The 24,530-nt window shown below is 51.5% G+C and overlaps 1 protein-coding gene across 6 annotated transcripts in view; it reads left to right on the top strand.

The window, feature by feature from the left end:
- DGKG (diacylglycerol kinase gamma) overlaps window positions 1-24,530 on the top strand; it is a 140,858-nt gene that overhangs the window by 112,414 nt on the left and 3,914 nt on the right. For all 6 annotated transcript variants that reach the window (XM_005308632.5, XM_042853455.2, XM_005308628.5 and 3 more), the window contains 2 exons: window positions 18,045-18,165; window positions 21,592-21,652. In XM_005308632.5, coding sequence (XP_005308689.2) covers window positions 18,045-18,165; window positions 21,592-21,652 — 182 coding nt within the window. The remainder of the gene's footprint in view (window positions 1-18,044; window positions 18,166-21,591; window positions 21,653-24,530) is intronic.

Here is a 24,530-nt window from a genome sequence, read left to right as displayed (position 1 = left end):
TGCATCTGAAGAAGTGAGGTTTTTTACCCACGAAAGCTTATGCCCAAATAAGTCTGTTAGTCTTTAAGGTACCACCGGACTCCTTGTTGTTTTTGAGGATACAGACTAACACGGCTACCCCCTGATATTAATGGAATGATGTCAGATTGGAAGGAGGTCTCAAGAGGGGTTCCACAGGGATCTGTTCTGGGTCTGGTGTTATTTAACATCTTCACTAATGACCTGGATGTAGGAATAGAGAGCATACTGATCAAATTTGCAGATGACACAAAATTGCAGACACTATGGAGGATAGAGCTAACATTCAAAGGGACCTTGATAAATTGAAGAACTGGGCTATAGACAATAAAATGAAATTCTACAAGGACAAATGTAAGGTGCTGCACTTAGGCAAGAAAAACCAAATGCACAAATACAGAATGGGGGATAACTGGCTTGGCAGCAGTATGGCTGAAACAGATTTGGGAGTTGTGGTGGATCACAACCTCAACATGAGTCAGCAATGCGATGCTGTTGCAAAAAAAGCAAATGCAGTGTTGGGTTGCATTTAAAGAGGCATAGCATGCAAGTCATGGGACGTGATAGTACCGCTCTACTCAGCCCTGGTTAGGCCTCAGCTGGAGTACTGTGTCTGGTTTTGGTCACTGCTGTATAAAAAGGATGTAGAGAAACCAGAAAGGACCAAAGGTGGGTGACAAAGATGATCAAAGGGATGGAAAGCAAGCCATAGGAGCAAAGGCTGAAGGAACTGGGTATGTTTAGTTTGAAAAAGAGGAAATTGACGGGGGACATGATAGCGGTCTTCAAATACATGAAAGGCTGCCATAAGAAAGATGGAGAAAAGTTGTTCTCTCTTGTCACAGAGGGCAGGACAAGAGGCAATGGGGTCAAACTACAGCACAGCAGCTTTAGATTAAATCTCAGGAAAAACTTCCTAACTGTAAGAACAGTAGGACAATGGAACAAACTGCCTAGGGGAAGTCATGGAAGTTCCTTCACTGGAGGTTTTCAAAAGGAGGCTGAATAGCCATCTGTCTTGGATGGTTTAGACCAGTGGTGGGCAATCTGCAGCCCATCAGGCCACATGCAGCCCATCAGGGTAATCTGATTGCGGGCCACGAGACATTTTGCTGACATTGACAGTCCGCAGGCATGGCCCCCCGCAACTCCCAGTGGCCGCGGTTCACTGTTCCCACCAATGGGAGCTGCAGGAAGCAGCACATCCCTGCAGATCACCGCTTCCCGCAGCACCCATTGGCTGGGAACGGCAAACTGCGGCCACTGGGAGCTGAGGGGGGGCCGTGCCTGCGGATGATCAACATCAGCAAAATGTCTTGCTGCCCACAATCAGATTACCTTGGTGGGCCACATGCGGCCCGTGGGCCACAGGTTGCCCACCACTGGTTTAGACACAACAAATCCTGCGTCTTGGCAGGGGATTAAACTAACTGACCCTTACGGTCCCTTCTCACCCTGTGGTTCTATGAGTCTGTGCAGTTTCGGGGACCTTCCTCGAAAGCATCTGTTACTGGCCTCTGTCCCCCAGGCTACCTGTCCGACCGCCTGCTGTGGAGGAGGATTGTGTGCTGGTGTTCCTGAGTGACCAGATTTGGTAAAGAAAATGATGTGGAATGTGTGCGGTGGAACAGCTGCCAGGGCAGGCAGCATGATGGGACTCCATTTCAGCCACTGCCTCTCTCTGCTCACAGCCCCCCTGTGGATTTGGGGCTTGGATCTGACTGCTGAGCTTCAAGGAACTAACTGGCTGGGTTTTGGCCAAGCTGAGGGGAAGCAGAACCCTGCGGAGAGATCATTGCTGTTGATGGGTGCATACACAGCATGAACAAAATGACAGCTGTGAGCCAGGAGAGCTCAGGTTGCTCTGCCTGTCCTGTTTTTCTGCTCCCTGAGGCCCAGTTGGGACCATTGCAGCTCACTGACTGGGAGTGGAAATCGATTCAGCCCCTGCTTCTGTCTGGGGATTGGCCTTGAACTTTCCCTGTGAAACACGGGGGAATCCTTCTCCAGCACATGGGGAGGGGCTGAGTCTCGGACAGCTCCATCGCTGGCAGGGGTGAGCATTGCCTTCCTGACACCATTCGCTGGCATGAGCGCGCAGAGTCTGGATCATTTGCGTACTGCCTGGATGGTCTCCAGAGGCCTTTGACAAACATAAGTAACAAATTCGGAAGGCACTATGGGGAACAGTGATTATTTGGCCCAGTTTCCGGGAATACAAGAAGTTTTTAAAAGCTCCAGGATTGGCTGGTTGGGTTAATGAGTCCCTGACTGCCCTGCTCTCCCATGGCTCTCCCCAGCAGCACTAAGTCTTGCCATTTTCATAGTCACATAGTTAGTGTGACTCTGTGCTGGAGTAAACGTGGAGCCTGCCTTTGTTCATCACTCATCCCACACCACCAGTGGGGCCCAGATGGGTTCACTTGCACTGCAGAGTTGGTGGCTTTTCTTAATTTGACCAGGTCAGAGGCAGACGGGAACTGAGGCTTGAAACTATTGGGGTCTAATAGGGTCTTTGTTAGTGTTGTGTCGTAGAAGCAGCTACTGTCTCGTTGACTGAGTGTGAGGCTGGGAGCGCCCAAGTTCTAGTTCCACCCGGCCACTGGCTTGCTCTTTGCCTTTGAGCAAGATTCTTGAATGGGTCGGTCTACCAATGTGTGAAAGGGACAATATCCGTCCCCTAGGTCTACCTCGCAAGGGGGTTGTAAGGGTTAATTATTCACTGTTTGCCGAGCACTTGGAAAATGCTCTGTAAATAAGGATTGTTCCAGGCAGTTGGGTCATTCAGTGAACCCTGTCTACTGACAGTCTTCTCTAACTTACTGCATTTTACAATATGAGAGCGCATTTCCTAGTCACGGTTTGAAGACCCTGCAGCAGAGCTTCCGCAGATGTAGCACTAACTCTCCAAACCACGGCAGAGCTCCTCTGTTCAAACTTCCAACCAGTCTACTTCTCATGCAGCTGCCCCTAGCTGCAGGACAAAAGGTTCCCCCAAGCACAATTTCTTGATTGAGATTAGTGCTAGCTATGTATGAGAGAGCCCTTCCCATGCTGTGTGCACCAGGGATAAACTCTTAGGAACTGTAGTCTGTATGTATCAGACTAACAACTCTGCATGGTTTGTAAGAACATGGGCTGGGACTGTCGCTCCAAGTCACTGGCCCCAGATCTGCCCCGGGGCTGAGCCCACTGGGGCTCGGGGGTTGCTTGACAGAAAACAAAACAAACAGGGAGCCATTTCACTCTGCTTGGATGTGCCACATTTGAAAGGAACATCTGCCTTTGGGACAATAGATGAGACAATGTTACGATTGCCAGTAATCTCAAAGTGCTGTAAATAATAAAGCAAGTGCAGAGTTATTAAGCCCAGCCCAGCCACGATGTGGCGGTCACCTGCAATAGCCTTTATGTTTCTTCCTTTTGCAGGAAGTCTCACCTCTGCTAGCTTTCATAAAGGCATTGATTGGAGAAGTGGATGAGAGCCCCTGCAGAGGTAAAGCTGAGGACCATCAATGGCTATTAGCCAGGATGGGCAGGGATGGTGTTTGCCAGAAGCTGGGAGTGGTGACCGGGGATAGATCACTCGATAATTGCCTATTATGTTCATTCCCTCTGAAGCACCTGGCATTGGCCGCTGTCAGAAGACAGGACACTGAGCTAGATGGACCTTTGGTCTGACCCAGTATGGCTGTTCTTATGTTATGTTCTAGATTTGTTTTCCATTATGAGCCCAATAGTGCCCTCTCCTTTATCGTCCTCAAAAGGTCCTTGTCATGAATGGGCTGTGGTGAGTGGAGGGAATTGTTTTAACTAATTGAGAAGATTCAAGGAAGCCAGTTTTGAGCCAGGGGATCCAGACAACATAGATGTTAATCATGTTTTGAAATCCCTGTAATCGTGGGGGGAAGGGCGGAGGGAAGGTGTTGGTTTTGTCAGTGCTAGTTGCAGAAGAGATTGTCTTATAAACTTCAGATTGGGGATCTCTGGAAAAGCTCGGTAATAGCTTCTGGCATGAGATGAACTGGGGAGGGAAAGGCCTATTTGGGAAGGCATCTGCTGGGGAATTAGCAGCATCACATGGCCAGTTGGCTCTGGCAGAGGGTGCCCAAATGACTGGTGGAACTCAAAGATTATGCCGACAAAACCAGCCAGACTCTCATGTGGCCAAACCCTTCAAGATGGAACACGATCATCAGGGCAGTTTGCCACTCAGGGTGAGCTGGAAAAAGATTGGGAAAATCCAAGCCTGACACCCCCCAGCCAGCTTCATGCCCTGCCTTTTTGCCTGACACAACGCAGCCATCAGTAGCCAGAGCACCAGAGCATGAGTCTGTGGTGCTCCATAGCTCCAGGGGGAATAGGTGTTTGTGGGAGGAAGGGCAGGGAAGCAGTGGCCCAGCATCTACCGAGATCCCCATCACTGAGCAATTCTTAATGATTTCTAGCTCCATTTGGCCCTGGACCTGCCTGTTTAGAATCATTACAAGGAGTACATAAGAATGGCTATACTGGGTCAGATCATTGGTCCAGCTAGTCCAGTATCTTGTCTTCCAACAGTGGGTGGTGCCAGGTGCTTCAGAAGGAGTGAACAGAACAGGGCAATTATTGAGTGATCCACTCCATGTCATCCAGTCCCAGCATCTGGCAGTCAGAGGTTTAGGGACACCCAAAGCATGGGGTTGTGTCCTTGCCCATCCTGGCTAATAGCCATTGATGGACCTATCCTCCATGAATTTATCTAGTTCTTTTTTTAACCCAATTATACTTTTGGCCTACTGCCTATTAATTTCACTGGGTGACCCCTCGTTCTTGTGTTATGTGAATGGGGTAAATAACACTTCCTTATTCAACTTTCTCCACACCAGTTATGATTTTATAGATCTCTATCATATCCCTCCTTAGTCGTCTCTTTTCCAAGCTGAACAGTCCCAGTCTTCTTAATCTCTCCTCACATGGAGCCTGTTCCACACCCCTAATCATTTTTGTTGCCCTTCTCTGTACTTTTTCAAATTCTAATATATCTTTTTTGAGATGGAGCGACCAAAACTGCACACAGTGTTTCAAGGTGTAGACGTACCATGGATTTATATAGTGGTATTTTGATATTTTCTGTCTTATTATCTATCCCTTTCCTAATGGTTCCTAACAGTCTGTTAGCTTTTTTGACTGCCTTTGCACATTGAGCAGATGTTTTCAGAGAACTATCCACAATGATTCCAAGATCTCTCTCTTGAGTTGTAACAGCTAATTTAGACCCCATCATTTTGTATGTATAGTTGGGATTATGTTTTCCAAAGTACATTGCTTTGCATTTATCAACTTTGAATTTCATCTGCCATTTTGTTGGCCAGTCACCCAGTTTTGTGAGATCCCTTTTTTGCTTTTCGCAGTCTGCACTGGACTTAACTATTTTGAATAGTTTTGTATCATCTACAAACTTTGCCATCTCACTGTTGACCCCTTTTTCTAGATCTTTTATGAATATATTGTTGAACAGCACTGGTCCCTGTACAAAGCCTTGGGGAACCCTGCTATATACCTATCTCCACTGTGAAAATTGTGATTTATTTTATTTATTCCTACTCTTTGTTTCCTATCTTTAACCAATTACTGCTCCATACTGCTCCATCTGTTTGTCAGAGATCTAAGGTATTTTTCTTCAATAAGCTTGTAAAATGTTGAGAATTTCTGTACCAGTAGAGGGGAGGGATTATTGAACATACGAACTTTGTTAGAGCAGTAAATGAGAGGACCTATTGCATCTGCTTGTCTAGGCCAGTCTCTGGGAATTCTATCACCTAGAATATCATACTGGGTTAGATGCTCTGAGTTGTGATAAGTCTGTATTTTCTTTTAAATGTTGATTTATGGCATTGGCCACTCAGTATCTAGATGGGTAATGCTGCACACAGAGTGTGGTAAAATCTGACTTGACTGAACTGTAACCATTTGTGAGTTTAAATGGCAAGCCTTCGAAGAAGAGATGGTCAAAACTCCAAATTTCTGTTTTGTGGTATATTTTGATATTTTGAAATTTGTTTTCATTCCCAAATTGGAATGCAGACAAATATTTTCAAATTTCTCTGGAAATCAAAATGCCAAAAGTAATTGCTTTGAAATTTTTCATTTTGGAATTTTGAAATTTTGTTTCCATTTTTATTTTATGTTTTTTCATTTTTATATTATTTTTATTCTTTAATGACATGTCAGTGGTAGTAGTGCATAACATGACATTAGATGAGCAAGTATTTTCAATCTCTTAGCAAAATGATTCCAGGCTAACACAAGGATACTGAAAAGAGCTGCTCCACGAATTAGTACTCTAAGTGCTATCTTATTTTGTTTCAAAGTGTCAAAATATTTCATTATATCACAAACAGGAAAATACGATCTAGAGAATAAGACAAACAGTAGTAAGTAGCAGCTACTCTTACTGATTTAAAAAAGAGAAATAGAATATTTCAACGATTATACTCTATCTTTATGACACATCAGTACTAGTTGTACAGAATATGACATAGTAGGACATGCTTTACATCAGTGGTTCTCAACCAGGGCTACGTGTATCCCGGGGGGTACTTAGAGGTCTTCCAGGGGGTACATCAACTCATCTAGATATTTACCTAGTTTTACAACAGGCTACAGAAAAAGCACTAGCGAAATCAGTACAAACTAAAATTTCATACAGACAATGACTTGTTTATGTTGCTGTATATACTATACACGGAAATGTAAGTATAATATTTATATTCCAATCAATTTATTTTATAATTATATGGTAAAAATGAGAAAGTAAGCAGTTTTTCAGTAACAGCGTGCTGTGGCACTTTTGTATTTTTATGTCTGATTTTGTAAGCAAGTAGTTTTTAAATGAGATGAAACTTGGGGTATGCAAGTCAAATCAGACTCCTGAAAGGGGTACAGTAGTCTGGAAAGGTTGAGAGCCACTGCTTTACATGATGCAACATGTCATTATGTAAAAATAATAAAAAAAAATACAAAAAGTGAAAAATTCATAAAATAAAATCGTGAATGAAATATCAACATTTTTCTTTTACAAAATTTCCCAAAAAATTGTTTACAAATATGTTCACAGGAAAATTCATTGAAATCGGTACAATTTTATGACAAATTTCTGTTTAGTAAAAGTGCCACATTCCAACAGAAAAGTGTTTTGACAAAAAAAATCTGAGCAGTTCTACTTCTAAGGGCTTGTCTATACTTACGCGCTGGTTCGGCGGCAGGCAATCGAACTTCTGGGTTCGATTTATCGCGTCTTGTCTGGACGCGATAAATTGAACTCAGAAGTGCCCCGTCGACTCCGGTAATCCTGCTCGCCGCGAGGAGTACGCGGAGTCGACGGGGGAGCCTGCCTGCCGGGTCTGGACCGCGGTAAGTTCGAACTAAGGTACGTCGACTTCAGCTACGTTATTCACGTAGCTGAAGTTGCGTACCTTAGTTCGATTTGGGGGTTTAGTGTAGACCAAGCCTAAGTGACCTTCCCTGGGCTCTTGCAAGGTTTGAAAGTGTCAACAGGACACCTTTCACAGTTCAATGGTACAGTGCCCTCCACTACCTTGGTAATGGAGTATTTCGTCCGGTTTGGAGTTTTTTTATTGAAATATTTACTTTCTATTCCTTTTCTTAATGATAGTGGAGAGACAAGGTGATGTACCTCACCCAGTGCACTAAATGCCCCAACAATAACTATGTGGGTGAAACAAATCACTTTGCTCTTGAAGGAACTCACACAGGAAAATGATAAAAGACACATCACATCACCTGTGGGGGGACACTTCTCACAAAGCAATATCTGACCTGTCAGTCCTTGTCCTCAAAGGAAACCTGCACAACACCTTCAAAAGATGAGCCGGAGAGCTTAATTTCATAACTCTGCTAGACCCTAAAAATCATTGTCTGCAGGGCCAGCTTTAAGCCGATTCAGCCGATTTGGCTGAATTGGGCCCCGCACTAAGAGGGCCCCACACCGCAGCTCTACACCCCGCCCTCAGCTCACTTCCCCCTCCTCCCCTCCCCAAACGCTCCGCCCCCTGCTCCTCCCCCTCTCCTTCTTCCCGCGAATCAGAGGTTCGCGGGAAGTCTGAAAAGAAGCAGGGGCGGGAAGGCAGCACCAGGTAAACTGGGGTGGCGGGGGACGGGAGAAGGGCTCCGGGGAGGCGCGGCCCAGTCTGGCCCTGGTTCCAGCCGAGTGCGCTGGCCCCAACGCCTCCGGCCTGGCTTGGCTCCAGCCCGGCCCCCGTGGCACGGCTTGGGTCCGGCCCGGCCCCCGCGGTGCAGCTCGGGTCTGGCCCGGCCCGGCCCCCGCGGCTCAGGTCCGGCCCGGACCCCGCGGCTCTGCTCGGCTCTGGCCGCCAAGCGGCTCTGGGCCGGACCCAAGCCCGGTGACCCTGGTCGGAGCGCAGCGCGATTCCTGGGGGCGGGGCTTGCGGCAAGCCAGGAATCGGGCCCCGCTCTTGCTAAAGCCGGCCCTGATTGTCTTAATAAAGAGACTGGATTTATGGCTTGTTACAACAGTCTGTAACCCACTAACTTTAGGGTTACCATACGTCCGGATTTCCCCGGACATGTCCTCCTTTTGTGTGCTAAAAATAGCGTCCGGGGGGAATTTGCAAAGCTCTCACAATGTCCGGGATTAGCAGAGAGTGGCTGGGAGGGCTGCAGGGAAGTCCCGGGCTGGACTCGGGAGCAGCTGTAGAGGAGCCGGATCCGCCCTGCATTCTGAGCAGGCAGCTCCTTTGCAGCCCAGTCCGGCAGCACTGTGCAGGGCCAGACCGGGTTTTGTTGTGCAGGGCCAGACCGGGTTTTGTTGTGCTCGGGAGCTCAGCCACGTGTCCGGCTCGGCTGCACAGAGCCCAACACTCTGTTCTGAGCAGCAGGGTAAGGAGGTCAGGGGGCAGGAAGGTTCTGGAGGTGGAGGTCAAGAAACAGGGGGGGCTTTTTGGGGGCAGTGGAGAAAGTTTTGGGCAGTCAGGGTACAGGTAGGGGGTAGGGTCCTGGGGGGCAGTTGGGGGGGGTCTTAGGAGGGGGCAGTTAGGGGACAAGGAGCGGGGGGGGGTAGGGGGCTGGGAGTTCTGGGGGGGAGCTGTCAGGGGGCAGGAGTGGAGAGAGGGATCGGAGCAGTCAGGGGACAGGGAGCAGAGGGGTTTAGATGGGTTGGGAGTTCTGGGGGGGGCTGTCAGGGGGCAGGAGTGCGGAGAGGGATCGGAGCAGTCAGGGGACAGGGAGCAGAGGGGTTTAGATGGGTTGGGAGTTCTGGGGGGGGGCTGTCAGTGGGTGGGGAGTGGTTGGATGGGGCGTGGGAGTCCCAGGGGTCTGTCTGGGGGTGGGGGTGTGGATAAAGGTTGGGGCAGTCAGGGGACAAGAGGCAGGGAGGCTTAGATAGTCCTGGGGGGCAGTTAGGGGCAGGGGTCCCAGGAGGGGGTAGTCAGGGGACAAGGAACGGGGGGAGGGTTGGGAGGTCAGGGGGGGGCGGGAAGTGGGAGGGGCAGGGGCGGGGCTCCTCCCGTCCTCTTTTTTGCTCGCTGAAATATGGTAACCCTAACTAACTTCCTTTTTTTGTTCTATGATTGGAGGGGTGTTAACTGGCCACTTCCCCTTGAATGGTCTCTTGCAATATGTGTTAATGGCTTATGCTAAACAATCTGTTCCACCTTGTATGTAGCTGTGACACTCTGCGTACCTTTCCCAGAGCTCTGTGTAGCTTAAAAGCTTGTCTCTTTCACCAACAGAAGTTGGTCCTATAAAAGATATTACCTCACCCACCTGTCTTTCTAATACCCTAATCAGGGCCGGCTCCAGGGTTTTGGCTGCCCCAAGCAGCCAAAAAAAAAAAAAAAAAAAAGCCGCGATCACGATCTGCGGCGGCAATTCGGCGGGAGGTCCTTCGCTCCGAGCGGGAGTGAGGGACCATCTGCCGAATTGTCGCTGAATAGCTGGACTTGCCGCCCCTCTCCGGAGCGGCCGCCCCAAGCACCTGCTTGCCAGGCTGGTGCCTGGAGCCGGCCCTGACCCTAATGATACTGTCATTTTGTTAATCGGTAACATTTTGCCATTTTCAAAATGGTTTAATTTGACGTTTGAGAACAGTATATTCTGCATCGCTTGCTCCGCAAGGAGAAGGCAAACGGTCTAATGAGTCCCAGCAATGGGATGTTGTTACATTCAGCAGAACCTTACTAATCCACACTTTGGCAACCTGCAAGGCCACGCCAGAAATGAATTTTCAAGCTCTGTGGTGGATCGAAGCTGGAATCGATGATATTTTCTTGTGCTGAGCTGGTGTTCCCACTCACCCCACCCCATCATTTCTGCAAGGCCAGAGGTGGTGGGTATGGCCTGCCAGGAGTGATGTGGGGAGATGCCTGGTGATTTTGGTTATGTTGGTGTTGGGTTATGTGATGTTGGTGTTATTGGTGGGTCATTTATTAAGGGATTTCCATGGGTGCTCAGAGCAGTGGACAGGTGCTTTTCTATTGTAGATTGGTAAATCTCTAAATAACTGATGTCACTCTTCCAACAGATGAACCTCTTATCACTCCGGGAACCTATTAACACCCTAGAAAGGTGCTAGGCTGCTTACATTTGTTTGGTGATGCTGGTGCACATCCAGTGGCAGATTAGCCACTGGGCGAACGGGGCCCATGCCAAGGGGGACCCGGAAAAATGGTCACTCCGGCGCCCTACCCCTGCTCCACCCAGGGCTCCTGCTGGGGAACAGGATGGGCACAGGGGCTTCTCCCGCTCCACCCCCCTGGCGCTCCTGCCAGGGACCGGGACAAGCCCCTGCGCCCTGACCCCACTCCCTGGCAGGAGCTCCAGGCAGGCGGGAGAAGCAGGGCAAGCCTCTGTGCCTGACCCCATTTCCCTGGCAGGAGTGCCAGGCCGGGCGGGGGGGGGGGGGAGTGGGGCAAGCCCCTTTGCCCAACCCTATTTCCCCAGTAGAAGCACCAGGGAGGAAGTGGCGGGGGGGAGGGGGACTGCAGGCAGAAGAGGTGGGGAGGGGGCCCCCACTTGCTCTGGCCCAAAGCCCCACAAAATAGCAATCCGCCTATGTGCACATCCTCCTTTCTAACGTCAGTAGCAGCTTCTTCCATCAGCATGATGGAAGCCATGACTGCCCATCCTCACTGGCCCAGCTAGTGAACTTCAAGCAGATAGATCTCCTGTTGGCCAAATGCCCAAGTGGATTCTGGCTCATAAGGCTCCCACGGGACAGTGCTTCTCTGCTGTGGGAAAGCTTACATGCCAGAGGTCTCCCCAGCCTGGTCCCCAGATGCAAGTTCAGAGTAGTGACCTTAGACTCAGCCGCAGAATCTCCAACCCTATGGGACTGAACACTTATATCCACATGTCCGTCAGGCCAGCTCACAGGCAGCTCCTTCATTTCTGCCCAAGGCAGGATCATTACAAGTACAGCACGGTACTGGTCAGCTTTTCTTTTGCCCCTCTCCCTCCCCCCTCCCCCCCACCCGAGTACATACCCAGTGACCATCATGGTCGCTCACCCGAACATCCTGGCAATTCATGTCTCGCCGTACCTTGGTGGTTGGCTAGGGAAGATTCAGGTGCTACAGGAGGCGAGAACTGGCCTGCAGAAGACCTGCTCTCACCTCCAGGCTAAGGTTACACCACGTGAAATCCACCTTTGCGCTCGTGTCTGTTGGGGAGACCATGGAGTCGGTAATGACAAAGGTTTGCCTGCCTCAAGGAGATTTCTAGACCTACTCACAACTACTCCATTAGTAGGTTCTCAGCTTCAAAACTAGGGAGTGCCTGAGGTCACTGGCTCAATGGTGTTGTGCATCTGGATAACCCCAGTCGTCCGGTTGAGAGGAAGCTGCCTCAGGAGAACAATTGAAGCAACAGAGTGGCTGTTCCTCCTGGCGTGATGGACCGTCCCTTGGGATGTTTGCAGAGTGGTTCTTGACTCACCAGTCTCCCAGGAACCAGGCCTGTAAGGCAGGAGGGGATGCACATCTGGGCCAGTGGACAACCCACAATTTGAATGCCTATTGCCTTGGGCAACATTAATGGTAAACAGTAGTAGCAGCCAGGGGCCTGGCAGAGGTCCCCAGCAGAGACAGCTGGAGCTCAGTGTGCTTCAGGCATGCTCCCTATGCTGGAGCTGCAGGGGGCATGTGGTATAGGAACAAGCTGTGCTGGGAGTGAGCCGTGCCCTGCAGAGGGAGCAGAGTGGGGCTGTGAGCCCCCATGGAGAGTCTCCAGCACAAGGCAGTGCAGAGTGTTCTCTAGCACTCAGGAGTTATCGTAAAGATGCTACTGAATTGCTTTGGCCAGCCTGTTTCTGTGAGTTCCTCTCGCTGTTTGTCCCTCTGTGCGGCTATAAAGATGCTTCTAAAACGCAATCCACTTTCCCAGTTGAGACGGGTCAGTGTTCTGAACAGCAACTAAAGGCACGAGGGTCATCAGGAGAACCTTGCTGAGGAGTATTCACCAGCTTTGGTATCGTGTGGCCCATCCCTGGGCAAGAGGGGCTCATGAGCGCCATTGGTGGGATTCCTAGGGGTGGTAGGCAGGACACCCTGGATGCGATTGAGCTTTCAGACTGTGCATTAATGAAACGTAGACATTGTCAGGCTGGAGAGTTCGAAATCCACTGGTTACCTCCATTCAGGGGCCTCCTGCCCCAGCCGAAAAAACAAAGCGAGAGCTTCGCAGCTTTGAACTCTTCCATTTCTGCTCCATAGCTGGAGCTATGCCCTAGGTAGACTGCCGTCTGCATCCTTCTCCGGTCATCCTGTCCCAGCCCATTTATAGTCAGTTACCTAGTGTGACCTTTCAGCACTAAGTTGGCTATTCAATGAACCCACTCTTCCTGGGCACTTTGCCAATGGCTACCCAATATCAGAACTGCCTCTTGTAAGCAAGCGGCTGAGAGGCTAACGCAGACCCTGCACTCCTCTGCCAGGCTTCAGCCCAGGGCATGGTGCAGGCAGGACACTTGTTGGTATGCTGGATGGTCTCCTCTTGCCCTCAGCCAGGGAGATGCCATGTAGCTGTATCCTGCAGGGCTTCTCTGTGCCCTGCCATACCACTGATATCAATATCCATCTATACCCAACATCAAAATGTCACTGTTAATGGGGAATCCTATCCAGTGGAGGTGTTTCCCCCGGGGATCTGTTCTTGCCCCTCTGCTCTTCAGCTTCTTGATCAATGAACTGTGAGGAAATACAAAATCACTCACTGCTGGTAAAATCTGCAGCTGACCCAAAGCTGAGCGGAGTGGTAAATAATGCTAAGGGCAGTTACGCAGAGTGGGCTGGACAATTTGGTGAGCTGGGCCCAAGCCAACATGCATTTCAATGCAGCCAAAGGCAAGGGCATATATCCAGGAACAAATAGCGTAGGCCACATTTTCAGGGTGGGAGATTGTATTTTGGACCGCAGTGACTCTCACCTATTGAGGGCTCCTGGCTGCTGATTGCAGAACAGAGTCCCAGCCTTGACATCCTTTTGGTCTCCTTAGTGCATTCAGAGACCCACATTGCCACAACAGGAAAATATGCTCCCTTCTGCCTGTGGCTGGCCTGAAGACTGAGCCACACCCTATCAAACATGGATCTGGCACCTGGGACCCATGCTGGTTACAGGAGCTTGCAGGACTGGATCGAAGAGTGAACCACACCCTCTAAAAACGTTCTCACTGGTACAAATACATTAGCCCATTAGCTTAGCAAGGCAGGTTGCTGAGAGCACATCACCCCACTGTACCAAGATATGCTTGGGGGCCTTCAGAGAGCAAGTTACATTCCCTGATTCTAATAGTTCGACTGACCCAACCCCAGCCCTTCAGCCTAAGTTAGAGCCGCTTAGGGACTGCTCTAACCACTGCCAGCTGCCTGTGGTCCCTACGGGACCATGCAACATGTGAGAAATGATGGAGTGCAGCTGTGCTCCACCTGCCCTCTTGTTCCCAATTAACCCTCCCATCCTCCACACTGCGGGGAGAAGGGCAGTTGGTGCAAGAGCTGGCAACGCTACTGTCCACCTGCTCAGTGCTCCCCCATGCCGGGGAATTCCCTGCTGGTCAAATCCTGAGTGGCCAGAACCGGGGCAGAGAGGCTGGACCATTGCATTCTGTTTGGGGAAATCTGTGTTGTCTTCCCATCCAAGGAAAGGGGCTGTCTGAGATCACTGAGTGCACCCCACAGGCTGACAGAGGGCCTCCACTCCAAAGGGGGTGCTGTTATGTGGGAGATGCTGATCAGAGAAGAAAGCCACAGCAGTGTCTGGTCTAATCAGAAAACAAGCATTCGTCTCTCATCTCAATATTTCTCTTCTCTGCCTCCCTCTTTCCTCTCTTGGTACCTTCCTCTTTCTCAGAGCCCCTCCCTCCACTGCCAGAGCCTCTTCCCAGCAGAGCTGAACAAGTCTTCTTCAAGCTATTGCAAGCGGCTGCTTTTTCAGCCCCAGCCTTTGAAGTCCTTCCGGAATATCATCAGCATTTCATCGCCCGCAAGGGGGAGCTTTGGTTTGAAAATCCAGACAGAACAATGCATCTCTGTCTTTGTCAAGAGTGCACAGCCCAGGGGCAAAGTGGGGTTGGTGTGGACGGACACGCAGGTGCTGTGGAGGAGCAGAGACTACATCCCGGCTAGGCTAGGCACAGGCCTTGTGGAGTGGTGGATAGCAGCTATAACTCAGTGAGGGTGTCAGGCCATCTCACTCAGAGTACGGGCACGTGCTCACTCGTTGGAAGGAGTACGTGGCATTGTGTGCTCCAGTCCTTCTCTCACCTAATGAATGGAGCAGCATTCACACCCGCCTCCGAGGGAAGTGGTAAAAGCATCATCCCCCTGAGTCTTTGACAACGGACCAGACAAAGCAGTGGACAGGCTAGTGTAGCAGGGAACAGAGCAGAGAACTGAACAGATTGTTCCCATCGCTAATTCCAGCTTATGCTGCCAGGGGTCAATTCATCAGCAAGGTCTTAAGAAATAAATACAAGTTTGTGAACAGGTCTTCATCCTGCCTGGCTCAGTGGGTGTGAAACACGATCGTTGTGAGCTGGGTGGCTCACACCCCCTTTGCACAGGTGCAGATGACCGCACAAGGCAGCAGGGGCCAGGTATGTGAGGGGTAAAGTGGAAGCACTGGGAGCCTTCCCCATCCCACCTTGTGCACCCAGAGACAGCTGCATTCCTGTGCTCAGGACGTTTCCAGGACTGCTCCCTGCCAGTGCTCTTGGATGGAGGGCCCTGAGCCCTAGTGCCCTATGCACCAGCCCACAGAGCAAGCAGGGGCAGCAGGTCACGCCATTGTCAAGGCTAGTGAAGCCTGTTCTCTCTGGTAAGTTGTGTGGGAACATCACACACCCCAGGGGAAGCCGGGCTCCTGCATGCTGCCGGATAGCCCTTGCTTGATGCGTGAATGGCTCGGGAGACTGCATGTGAGGAGACACCTGGCTGGGAATCTCTCATGGGAGCAGAACCTCTTTAAACAACACATGGACCTTTCTGAAGCTGCTCCACTTGCCTGTTGTCTGGAGTCTATGGGGGAGGAGAGCCAGATTGCCAGAACCCTGCAGCTTCCTGGAATCCCCTGGAAACCCATTCCCAAGGGCTCTTCCAGTTCTAGCAACTTGTCTTCAGTGCCGTGTAACATGGGTCTCAGCTTGGTTTGTTCCAACAGGGCATATCCCAGTGTCAGGTATTCTAGAAGATTTTGTGGATGCTGTTGAGGTGCTTGCTCCACTGGGACTGAGAACAGTTCTGGTATTCAGTGAGCACCGAAGATTGGCTATACTATAGACTAGCTAGAGAAAATAGGGGCCAGACTAGATGCTTTGATCTTAATAAAGTCAGAAGGGACCATTGTGATCATCTAGCCTGACCTCCTGCATAACAAAGGCCAGAGAATCTCATCCACTGATTCCTGCCCCATGCCCAGAACATCTCACTGAGCTAGAATGAAGCTCTTAGTCACAGATCCAGACTTGGTGACCAAGTGAAGCCAAGTGTTGGAGAATTGGACAAATCCCTTGGGAATCTGGTCCAGTGGTTAATTATTCTCTGTGTTACCAACATATCTTATTTCCCATTTGCTCTGCTGAGTTCATCTTCCAGCCATTGGGTCTGGTTCCACCTTTAACTGCGAGGTTAAAGAGGCCTCTATCAGAAACCTCCCCGTGTAGGTACTTAACGGCCAAGATCAAATCACCTCTTAACTGCATCTTTTATAAGTGAAATAAATAACCATTGGCACAGATTCCCAAGGGATGGGCCCAAACACGCTCACCATAGCTTTGTTTGAGCTGGCTCGCTAAGAATAACAGCATGGCCCATGGCAGCACAGGCACCGGCACCGGCTTGGGCTTAGCACCCGAGTACAAACTCAGCGGGTTGGACAGGATTGTGATCAGGTGGCCATCCTGAGCTGCTGTCTGTGCTGCTGTGGGCACACTGCTATTTTTAGCAAGCTAGTTCAATCAAAGCTAGCGGGGTATATTTACCCAAGCTGAAAACTCTATCTCCCCAGCACTGTGTAGACGTACCCTCAGTGGCTCACTGTCTGGCAGGTTTTCTAGACCTCTGATCAGTCTTGTAGCTTCTACTCTCCCCTTTCCAGTATTTCAACATCCTTCTTGGAGAGCGGCCAGTAGAATTGGATTCCGTATTTGTGCAATGGTCTCACCAACGCTGTATGCAGAGGTAGCGCCACCTCGCCGCTCCTCTCCGATGGTCCCGTTTGTCCCTTTTGCCCCAGCCTCGCACTGGGCGAGCATGCTCAGCTGGTTTCTACCACCACCCCTTAGGCTTTTTCAGTGTCACTGTGTTCCCGGATCTAGTCCTGCCTCCTGTAAGTGTGGCCAAGGCAGGAAACCAGGAGGGACTGGGGAAGAGACGATAATGAACAAGAGACAACATTTGGATGTCAACTGCCTGAGTCACCTGGCCAGGAATCTTTTCTTGTGTTTTCTTTTCTCGTGGAGCTTCTTATTGTAGACCCACCTTTGCCTTGTTTTGTCTTCCCCCTGGGCACAAATGCATCTGACCTGTATGGGATGGGGGCTAGTCACAGCGCAGCCCTCCAACACGGGGCAGCTGTGCCATTCCTAGCTGAGGCCCTAGCTCAGTTCCCTGGGATTGACAGGCATGTGGAGCATGCTCAGAAAGGCAAGGGCTCTGATCTGCAGGGCATCCCTGGGAGGGGTGCAAAGATGGCTTTATGGGCTTTCCAGAGGCCAAAACATACTCCAGAATAAGTTACAGCAGCCAGGTGCTGCTCTAAGTTACTGCAGACCAGACCAGCCGCCCTCTAGCACTGTGAGCTATGGGTTTGCCCCCAGGCACCCCCTTCCAGCCCTGCCCTGGTCCCAGCACATCCCGTGTTTGTGGTAGCCCTGCTCTGTGCATGACCAGGCAGATTTCCCTCTGCCAGCTGCAGTGCATTAAGAGCTCCTAGACACCACGGCCATGGTGATGCAGGGGACTGGCGTGGGGAAAGTCCCTGTCCTCCTTGAAGCTGGTCCCAGGTGGGGAGGTGTCATTTCCCCACTCTCTGCTGAGCTCCCAAACACCGTCCCAGCATTGGACTGAGTGTTCAGAGATACTTCCTTGCAGAACGAGCCCAAGTCTGTTAGGGATTCACAGCTCTTTCTCCAAGCAAATGTCTGTTAGCCCCAGTGCCCAGGCTAAATTCCAAGACAGCGAGCTACAGTATGTTCAGATAAATTCCCCTCTCGCTGCATTTGGGTTCATGACCTGCCCCTACACTGTTAGGCAGTATTGCTGACATATTTACAGTGGCTGCTGAGTTCCACTCCAGAGGTGGCTGCATTGTGATGAGTAACATGATCACTGTGTAAATGTCTGCTCTGTAAAGTGTCTTGCTCCTGTCGCTAAATGGATAGGAATAGTAACGAGCAGTGGTAGTTAGTACTAGACCAGAGGCTGGGTGAGGGGCTGTGTCTGAGGACATGAGTTCAGTCTGGACAAGGTCAGAACCTACATGCAGTGTTTGACTTTCTCTCCTCCCAGACCTCAGTGACCAGCTCCTGGAAGTGGTGGGTCTCGAGGGAGCGATGGAGATGGGGCAGATCTACACCGGACTGAAGAGTGCTGGAAAGAGACTGGCTCAGTGTTCATCCGTTACCATCAGGTACTGTCCCAGCCCTCAGCCCCGATCCCGCTCTTAATCACTCCCATTAGAACATGGCAAATGGCTGTGACTATTTGAAAGCATCCTAACAGATACATTGCTACATCCAACACCTGTCCGAGGCTCTGCTGAGAGCCAGTTATTGCCCCACCTGTCTCCCCTTCACCCACTAATCCTGTAACTCCAATTCCAGCAGGTCTGCTTGTCTGGCATGATTTATTTACAGTGTTGTGGTGGCCGCATTGGTCCCCGGATATGAGTGAGACAAGGTAGATGCGGTAACACCTTGTATTGGACCAATTTCTGTTGGTGGAAGGGTCAAGCTCAAAAGCACGTACCTTCCACCAACAGAAACTGATCCAATAAAAGACATTATTCCCCCACCTTGTTTCTCTCCTGCGTTATGTATGGGGCTTGTACAGCACTGAGCAGAAAGGACTCATTGGCCATGAGTAAGGCTCCTAGGACCTATGGTGATACAGCTACCCCGGCAATATTTAGTGTAAGGCTTTGCCACTTATTGCTCAGGAGTCTATTGGCCACAGTGTCTCTCTTTATATTTGCTCAGTTCTTTTACTAGGCTGGGATGGCTTGAGTTGGGTTGGTTGGGTAGTTGGTCGGTCAGTCATTGACAAGATCATTCTTCTCTCCTTCATAGTAAAATAGTGCCGTGTTGTATTTCCCAGCTCTTAGATACCTCCCTAGTTTTCAGTGACTCTTCAGTGATGGTTGTTAGTGGGTTTGTGCATTTGTTGGCTGGCTTCCTTTAAAACTAGGAACCCTCCCTTGTCACCGACTCATTGTGTGAGCCAAATCCTGAAGGTCTTACTGCTTACTTGGGCAAAGCTCGCCCTGGCGTCAGTAGCAGTTTGACTGACTCGGACGGAGGAAACAGGGTGGAAGGACTGCAGGATTTGGCCGTGTGTATTCAGATCTCCCCTTCCTTTCTTCTGATCAATAGGTGGTTTGTGTATTAGTCATTATTGAATTGGCAAAAATGTTTGGACGGATGCCACAAAACTGTTTGCAGATTTCACGCAAATAGTTTCAGCCATTCACAAAATGGCTGGAGGAGGCGGTGAGGGTGTGTTCACTGCTGCCCTCCCTTCCCCTTATAACTTTTCACCCAGCGGATAGGGTAGTCACCCAAGAGGTAGGCGACCCAGGTTCATTATCTCCCTCCTTCCAGTCATCGGTGACATAACCTTCCAGCATCTACCTTGAGGGAGGCGCTTCAGGACAGGGGTTCCCACCCCTCAGATCTTTGACCAGTTTACCATGGAGCCACATTAGCCTCCCCTTGTTCCTGACCCCTGCTTTTTCAGAGGGATGGCAGACTGCTGGGCCTTAATTAAGGTGTCTTGTAGGGTGCTTCCACCTTCATTCTCACCCCTGGATTTTAGTACTTCATCCCTTTCCCCATGCCTTACAGACTGCAATACACCTCCACCTTGACCGAAATGCTGCTCGGTTGTACTTTCCCATAGACTCAGATCTCAGTATCAGTCCTGATTACTCAAAACCCACACACCTTCCACCCCACTGACTCAGATCCCAGATCTGCCCTTCCCCGGGCCAGACTGTAACCCCTAATGACATACCCACATGTACAGCCCAGGGTGCCTCTCATCCATGGAACCCTCCCCCTAGAGTTTATCATCTCCACAACACCTCATTTTTTTTAACCTCCTTCCACTGACGCATCAGGACTGGCCCAGCTGGAGATGGGACACTGGATGGGGCGGCAGGGGGGAGGGAGCAGGCCTCTGAGGTGGCACCGAACGTTCTCTCTCTCCAATGCTTGGCTGGCTGGGTCTTGCTCACATGCTCAGGGTCTAACTCAGGGGTTGGCAACCTTTCAGAAGTGGGATACTGAGTCTTCAGTTATTCACTCTTAATTTAAGATTTCACATGCCAGTAATACATTTTAACGTTTTTAGAAGGTCTCTTTCTATAAGTTTATAATATATAACTAAACTATTGTTGTATGTAAAGTAAATAAGGTTTTTAAAATGTTTAAGAAGCTTCATTTAAAATTAAATTAAAATGCAGAGCCCCCCCGGACCGGTGGCCAGGACCCAGGCAGTGTGAGTGCCACTGAAAATCAGCTCATGTGCCGCCTTTGGCACGTGTGCCATAGGTTGCCTACCCCTGGTCTAACTGATCGCCGTGTGGGGTCGGGAAGGAATTATCCCCCAGGTCAGACTGGCAGGGACCAGGGCCGGCTCCAGGCACCAGCCCACCAAGCTTGTGCTTGGGGCGGCACCTGGAGGGGGGCGGCGCGGCGCTCCGGCCCCCGGGGAGAGCGGGGCCACGGCCGGGCTCGCCGCCCTCCCCCCGGTGCTCTGGCCGCCCTCCCCCCTGGCGCCCTCCCCCCGGCCGCCGGGGGGAGAGCGGCGAGCCCTGGCTGGGGAGAGCGGCGAGCCCTGGCTGGGGCTCGCCGCCCTCTTGCCACCCTGTCCCCTGCGCTCTGGCCGCCGGGGGGAGAGCGGAGCCCCCGGCCGGGGCTCGCCGCCCTCCTCCCAGGGCTCCGGCCGCCCCCCCCCAGCCGCCGGGGGGAGAGCCACCGCCCTCCTCCCAGGGCTCCGGCCGCCCTCCCCCCCCCGCGCCCTCCCCCCGGGGCTCCGGCCGCCCTTCCCCCCTCCCCCCCACGGGGGGGGGGGGGGCGGCCGGCGGCTTTTTTGCCTGGGGCGGCAAAAAAGCCAGAATCGGCCCTGGCAGGGACCTTAGTGGAAGGGGGCGATTCTCATTCCTCTGCAGCGCATGGGTGCGGGTCACTTGTCAGGATTATCTGGGTCTCTCTCATGTAATCATTTTCCTGACACTGAGTGGGCCTTGGGCACTGATGCACTTCGGTCCCTCCTGTTCTCTGCCTGTGACACATCCTACTCTAGTGTCCTGGGAGCTGTAATAGTTTGGTCAGTGGCTGGGTTTGGTGCATGGGTGCTGGGTGGTGTTGGGGGCCTGCGCTATGCAGGAGGTCAGACTGGAGGATCTGGTGGTCCCTTCTGGCCTTGAACTCTATGACTGTATCAAACGCGTGGGCAGAGGCAGTGACAGACGCAGCAGAAGAATGAAGAGCGTTCAGCAAAGGTGCAAGGAAGGAGCGGAGAGGATCCAGGGACAGGCTACCGACCTGGGAAAGGAAGTGATCAGATCCAGTAGCTCATAAAACAAGGTGCAATCCTTGGCATGATGCCTCGAGCCTGGGGCATTACAGCAGTCTCCCACGTGGATTTCATGTGCCCAGGACTTGCAGTTCAGGGCATGTTTTCACTAAGGGCTGCTCCAGAGCATGTCCTCTGTGTCTCCACCCACTCCTCCGGGGCAGGTCAGTGAGCTACAGGACCCTCGGTGCAGACTACCTGGAGAAAGGCAGCCCCTCCTGTGTCCTCACCCTGTGTCTTGTTTGTTTGTGGGTTCCAGAACAACAAAGCTGTTGCCCATGCAGGTGGATGGAGAGCCCTGGATGCAGCCTCCCTGCACAGTGAGTACACAACTGGCAGCGGTGCAGACTGGACGGGGTCCCAAAGGCAGGGTCCACATCAAAAGCAGCTGCTGATGGTTGGGTGATTTTCTCAGAGAAGGGATTTGTAATCCAAAGAAAATTCCCAACATGATTCCTTGACTACATCTGTCTCTTATTCCCCCTCCCCCATGACTGGAGGGGACATCACCCCATTGCCACCTCCCTAAGCCATTGTCTCCTGGCGATTCTCCCCCCACCCCCTGCAGAAGAGGGCTGGATACAAGCCTCTGAAGCCCAAGCAGTGTGATGCTCCCCCAGCCCCTGTAGCCTCAGCAAGAGCACAGAAGGTGGCCTTTTTAATAATAATAATAATAAAAAAAAACAGTAAAAATTTGACTTAAATTCACAAGCTCTTGAGTCCCGACCTCCAGCACGTGTACAGCTGAAGTGCAGAGCGGGAAAGAGAGCTGATGTGTGGGCTGATTCATTAGGGCAGTGGTTCTCAGACTTTTGTACTGGTGACCCCTTTCACATACTAAGCCTCTGAGTGCAACCCCCTTATAAGTGAAAAACACTTAAATATACTTAACACCATTATAAATGCAGGAGGCAAAACAGGGTTTGGGGTGGAGGCTGACAGCTCGTGACCCCCCATGTAATAACCTTGCAAACCCCTGAGGGTGTCGCAACCCCCCAGTTTGAGAACCCCTGCATTAGGGTGGGTGACAGGATGCACTGGGCCCTTTGAGGCCCCCTGCTGGAGGCCTCTCAGTCCTGCCACACATTGCCCCAGAAAAAGGAGCAGTGAAGATGGGTCCTCCAGCCCTGGATAGATAGGCTGCAGGGAAGCAGCCAATCAGAGTGCAGCAAGCATAGCTAAAAGGAGCGGCAGGGCTGGAGTGGCTCAGTCGCTGGTGTGGACCAGAAGGGTGAGAAAGGCTGCGAGAGAACAAATAGAGAACCTGGGCTAAGGGTGAAGAGGAAGGGGCTATGTGGAAAGTGGCCCAGGAAATAGCAGCAGCAGCTATTAAAGGAGGCAGCATGTGGCTGCTATTTGTAGGGTCCCTGGGCTGGGACCCAGAGTAGAGGACAGACCCAGGTCCCCCTACTGGACACTGGGGAAGTGGCTGAAGCCCCAGGAAGGGGATAAGGCTCAGTACTAAAAGCCCAAGAAAGGAGCTAGAATTTAAACAGGCCTAGAGATGGGCTGAAGACCCTGGAGGGGGCCAACCATTGTTGGACTGTGTTACCCCAGAAGGGGTTCCTTCATGCGTTAGACTGTGTGTGACTTAGCCAGAGGGCTGGGCCATTGAAGACCCGCTTGATGAGGTTAACAGCCAATAGGGCACCAGGAAAAGAGTGCAGGTTCACATCCAACCAACAGGAGTTGCTCATGAGAGGTAAGTGACTTCCCTCACAGGGTTTCTGAAAGGCGTAGGCTAAAAAAATAAACCAGGGGCAAAGGGGGTGTGGCTAATTTCAGGTCCTGGCTCCCCTCTATTCGGACAGTGCAGATTAAGCCAAAGTGCCCCAGTTGACTCCCTCAGTTGGGAGCTGTACAGGGCCCAGCTCAGGTGTCGGCTCCCCGTGCCTCACTGTCCAGATCCTTCTTCCTGCTATTTCGAATGAAAACAAGTAACTATAATGGGCCCAAGCCTCGGGTGGTGCATGTCTGCACAGCTCTACTGACTCAGTGGAGCAAGGCTGGGGATCTGGCCCTGGAGTGGATGTGGCCTTGGGGGTTCTCTCTATACAGATTAAAGGGACAGTAAAATGCCCACCTGAAACCTCTGGCTTTATACTTCACCTTCCCGTCCTCCTGCCAATGCAGGCCAGCACCGCTGGTTAGCATAGCCTTAAATGAAAAGAGAGGATTTGGGAAACAATGGCTTTTAGATGCCAGCAGAAAACTCAGGTCACTTTACTTTGCATTTTGGCTCCTTTTCCATGTGTCTTTTTCCGCCCCATGGGGTCCCCCGCCTCAATATCTTCAAGGCTCTGACATCATAACCAAGATTTTTCCAGGCAAGAAATGCTTGTCACGGTGTCACCAGCCACCTGAGCCAGCTGCAGGGTCCCCCAACCTGTTGTCCCTGGAGTGGAGTGTGCTGCCCATGCTGCCTCTGCGAGACGTGCTGGCTCTGAAGCAGGGCCCCAGCCTCGCCCCACATTGCATAGCACTGTTCCTGGCTGGATTCGCTGGGCAGGAATGACTGCGTAGGCACAGGCTGTCTCAGCATTGCTCTGATTTCAGCAGATCTCCCAATAAACTCTCCCCTTTGTTTTAATTCAAACAAGTCAGATTTTTCTTCCCTTCCACACAGCCCGTTTGCAGCCGAGGCAGAGTCCTTCGCTGCCTGGGACCAGACCCAAAAGTGTGGGGCACTAAGCGAAGAGGGGAGTGCTGACCCAGGGCGCCCCAACAGCTGGGTCTGCTGGCCGGGCTCATAGGGAACCGGTTCATGGCTGCACCATTCCAGGGCGGGGTGCGGTGCACATGCCGTCCAGCCACCTTGCGGTGGATCATCCCAGGACCCTGACCCCTGCTAGTGCAAGGGCTGAACGTGACCCCACAGTGAACACACATGAGCCAGCCTGCCGTGCCTGAACAGGGCGATGGTACCAGCTCTCCTCTCCCCCTCCCCCATCCCCGAACGCAATGCCTCTGCATCTAAAGTGGTACTCGTGAGCTTCCTGGTGGGCGGCATCAGAGCCCCGGCAACCTGCTATTTTTGTCACTGCAGCACGTTAGACTCACTGCAGTGATTGCACTTGAGAGGATGGAGATTATTAAAGCGCCTTGCTGGGGACAGGGTCTCCGGGGAGAGTGGGTGTCCCTGCCCGGAGGCTCCAGAGTGCCCCGGTCCAGGATCCCAGTATGATCCAGAGCGACCCG

Source organism: Chrysemys picta, chromosome 9, assembly GCF_011386835.1.
Source record: "Chrysemys picta bellii isolate R12L10 chromosome 9, ASM1138683v2, whole genome shotgun sequence".
Lineage (NCBI taxonomy): Eukaryota > Metazoa > Chordata > Testudines > Emydidae > Chrysemys > Chrysemys picta.
Note: the sequence above shows the minus strand (reverse complement) of the source record. Positions and strands in the feature narration are given on the sequence as shown.